Source organism: Apis dorsata, unplaced genomic scaffold (assembly GCF_000469605.1).
Source record: "Apis dorsata unplaced genomic scaffold, Apis dorsata 1.3 scaffold_631, whole genome shotgun sequence".
Classification (NCBI taxonomy): domain Eukaryota; kingdom Metazoa; phylum Arthropoda; class Insecta; order Hymenoptera; family Apidae; genus Apis; species Apis dorsata.
The window spans coordinates 1,402,410-1,406,524 of NW_006263826.1; the positions used below are offsets into that span (position 1 = coordinate 1,402,410).

Below are 4,115 nucleotides of genomic sequence, written 5' to 3' on the forward strand. Positions count from 1 at the left end.
TGTGTATGATCAGGTACAATTTCAATTTCGTAAAATAAAACTGAAGAAACGTTTATTTAATGATATTCGCGCGTTGAACTTATTTCCAAGAACATTGTATTTTGTTTTAGTTGATAGAAGTACAAAATTTTAAGAAGCAAGATTGCTTACAAGTGTACGGGTACGTCGCAGTTGCCGTATAATAAGAATGCTTTGGCAGTAGAACAATCAGAAGTTGAAAGTAATATAGATACAATGGTGTGTTATTTTTTTATTACATTATCATACTATTTAAATCTTGATAATTAAGATAATTAAAAGTGCTTATACGTATATGTATATACGCTGTACACCTCATTAATTGACAGAAATATCTGATAATGCTCGTACACGCTGTAATAGATTTTATATAATAAAAATAAATTATTTAAAACAAATTAAATATTTAATACAAATTGAAAATTGAATTTTTTTTTTATTTTATTTAATAATAAATAATAAATAATAATCTTTTAGTTGAATGCTATGGACGGATTATATAGATGTTCTATTACAATTGTTACAATTTTTATAATGCTTTATTAAATAAAATAAATTCCACATTCAACTAAAATTACTATTTTTTACTTCAATTTCTGTCTTTATAAATCTTGTACAGTATATTAATTAATAAAAATATCATAGATAATTATGATAGCTATAATAACAAATATATCTAATTCTTATAATATATAATTAATAAAAGAAACGATAAATTGATTTTAATTTAAATGGAATAAAAAAAATAAAGGATGATTATTTATGATAAAGATTAAAAAAAAAAACATGCGGCGTATACAAGCATCCTAGAATCTGTCGCTTGAAAACAATGAAAATGTACTGCGCCGCACATTGTACGCGTCTAGATTCATTAATTTTAATTGCCACCAGATAAGATGAATGATATATTATCTTAAATATAACACATCAAAATTGGGGATAAAGGAGAAAAGTGGAAGAAAGTGAGGAGTAGATTAAAAAGAATCAAGACGTTTTCGAGGCGGAGATTTGGTTCGTCTTAATCCTTTAAAAAGAAAAAGCTTTTCTTAAAGCTTACACAAATTTCCCTCGGGATTCTGTCTTCGGTCCAGGCCCTACATTGAACCGTAATTGACATCTAGAGGGAACATTGCATCTCTCTTTTTGTCATTTTTTCTTCACTTTTGTTTTATATATCAAAATAATATATTTTCTATCTGATAAAAGTGACTCCTCTGTTGATATGTAATTATATATGTATAGACTTATTTATTATTAATTAGAAGATATATCATTGATTGACTAGAAGGTATTACGCTTAATAAATAGAGATACACTTCATCAGTATACTGAAGTCTCTCTAAAGCAGAGCTGATTGTTTGTTCTCCATTTTGTATTTGATATAATTAATATATAGTTTCCAAATTTGTGAACTTTGTGAAAATTATGAATATTCTTTAATTTTTAAAGATTAAAATGGAGAACTAACTGCTAGAGAGAGTATTCGACACTCATCTCCAAATTAGATTAGATTATTGATATGTATTTATATTGATATGTTATGTTGCATTATCATAATGAAAATATTAATACATTATAGCATTATATACTTGTTTTTTCATTGTCATTATCATTGTTATCATCGTCTTCTTAAGTAAAGAACATATACCCTGAAGGAACGCGATACTATGCTCGATTTGTACCTGCTTCACTTCTCATGTTTAAAATAGACATATGTATATATGTTTTTTATATACATATACGTATATAAGTATGTACATATACGTAAATGTATATTTGCATTTTTTTTATATATATATATAAATGGTATATTTATATTGGACTAAAGTTAATCAGTTGCATAGCAAGAAATTTAAACTATATAAATAATTTTGCTATAATATGTTTCAAAAATTAAATTAACAGAAAAGTAAACAAAAAATTATATAAATTAATTGAGATATTCTTTTTATCCTCTTGCATCGTTTTTTTTTTCTTAGTTAAATAAAAATTTGTACGTTCCAATAATATTCTAGTGAAAACAATTATATTGTAGAATGATCAATCCAAAGATTTTCCGATTATCAAAGACTTGCATTGATCTTCTTATATTAACGAATATAATGAATAACGAAAGAATATATCAAGGTAAGTCTTTTACAAAGTATTACAAATAGTATTAAATTATAACGAGCAGTTTAACGAGAAGGAACTAGACACGAATCTGGTTTATCTACGTATTTCTGTTTGATGTGTATCGATGAGGAATAATACGAGTATTTCGTTCAAATAAAACCAATAATAACTGCAATCTATATGACAATAGATATTTATAGATTCTAAATATTTTTTAATCATGTATCTTGTGTTTTAAATATTAAAATAACTTTTTTTAAACATATAGTGGAAAAAGATTTATCTGAAATTTATCTGATTGTCTTTCACTTATTTAACTGTAGATAATTGTATATTTTATGATATTTTATGAAATATGTTTAATCTAAAGTAAATGTTAGTCAACGAAATATTGATGTAAAATCTAGAAACAATTCAACTTCGATACAACGAGAAACTGAAATTCGTAGAAGGACCTTTACATACGGTACTGTACCAGCAGTAATTATTTAGTTTTACAAGCATGTAAAAGATGACGTATAAGTGTATATATGTATATATATATTTATATATACTATATACGTATATATGTATATTGTATACAATAATTCTGTAACGAAAAACACATGCATTGTTCGAACTGCAAGATAGATTCTTCCTTATACATAAATTTACATATGCACGTGTTTTCGAATATTACGAATATTAAAAATTATAGAAAAACCAAAGCACAGCTTCGGTAATATAATAAAATACGAGTAGAATGGGAGTTCGATGATAATAAAATTTAATTTGATATCAAATATTGATATATTTATGCTGCATCAAGCACTAATTTAAAAAAACCAGAGATCGATAAATAATGAATGACTTAACTTTGATTTATGAATTAAAATTACTAATTATCGATGAATTCAATATAAATATAACATTTCTTTCAATTTTTATCTAAAATTATTAATTAAAATATATAAATAATATTAAAATGAGAAAAACATATATATTAATAAAAATAATTTCTTCAATAAAGAATTCTTTCTTTCTGTATGTGTTTCTAATGATTGCATGTTACATCATACAGTTAATCACAGAAAAACTTAATGTTAATCAAACAGTTAATTAATAAAAAGAGTATATTGATCATAATATATTGATCATATTATAACTAATATATATATATTCATAGTTTTATTTCAATTGAATATTCCAATAAAATATAATTAATTAATTTAATAGTTATAACTACATATAATTATTCATCATTATCAAAAAATTTCCATCAATTATCTTCTTCATTTTTATAAAATTCCGATTTTCAAATTGTATAATATCACAAAATATAATTTTTTATGAAGTAAATCACATGCCTATTGCAGCGCGAAAGTGAGTGATGATGTGTCGATAAAGACAGATATACAAGCATTAACCTTGACATTTAGAAAAAGTTTAAACATCCAGTACTCCCATGTCTCTCGATAGCAATAGATATCTCTTAACTTATCTCGGTACTCGCTCGATGTATTTTTTTAAAAGCAAACAGTGATAAGAAAACATCGAAAAGGAAAATAGAAATGAAGAAAGAGAAAGAATAATAAAATGAAAAAAAGAAAGGCGGTGATCATTTTGCAAAGATTAATCAAAGAATCTTCCAAAAATCTTTCTAGAAATATGATAGTGCAATTATAACACGATACAGCCAATGTATATACGTTATAGCCCCTACGTTTAAAAAAAAGCTTATTCAGTCGAGAAAACCAGTTTTCACGAGCTTTTCAAGAAAAAATTTCACATCTCCCAATTCAGAATCTTTAATACCAATTGATTTCAACATGCCTAGATCGCCATTTTCCACTGCCATAAATACGGAGCGCAAATGTTCCAAATCTGTACGTAACAAATGCAAGGCTGCACCAAAATCCTCGATCGTCTGAGATTCTAGGAATTATAGTTAATTCTTCTAAGATTTAATGTTATTTATTACATATATATATATATATATATAT

General features: G+C 24.9%; 1 protein-coding gene across 1 annotated transcript in view; it reads right to left on the reverse strand.

Annotated features, from left to right (window-relative positions):
* Positions 1-3,462: 3,462 nt before the first annotated feature.
* The window catches only part of LOC102673257 (prohormone-4), a 3,628-nt gene continuing 2,975 nt past the window's right edge, over positions 3,463-4,115 (reverse strand). Inside the window, exon 4 of the mRNA XM_006621688.2 lies at positions 3,463-4,047. Coding sequence (XP_006621751.1) covers positions 3,854-4,047 — 194 coding nt within the window. The 3' untranslated portion in view covers positions 3,463-3,853. The remainder of the gene's footprint in view (positions 4,048-4,115) is intronic.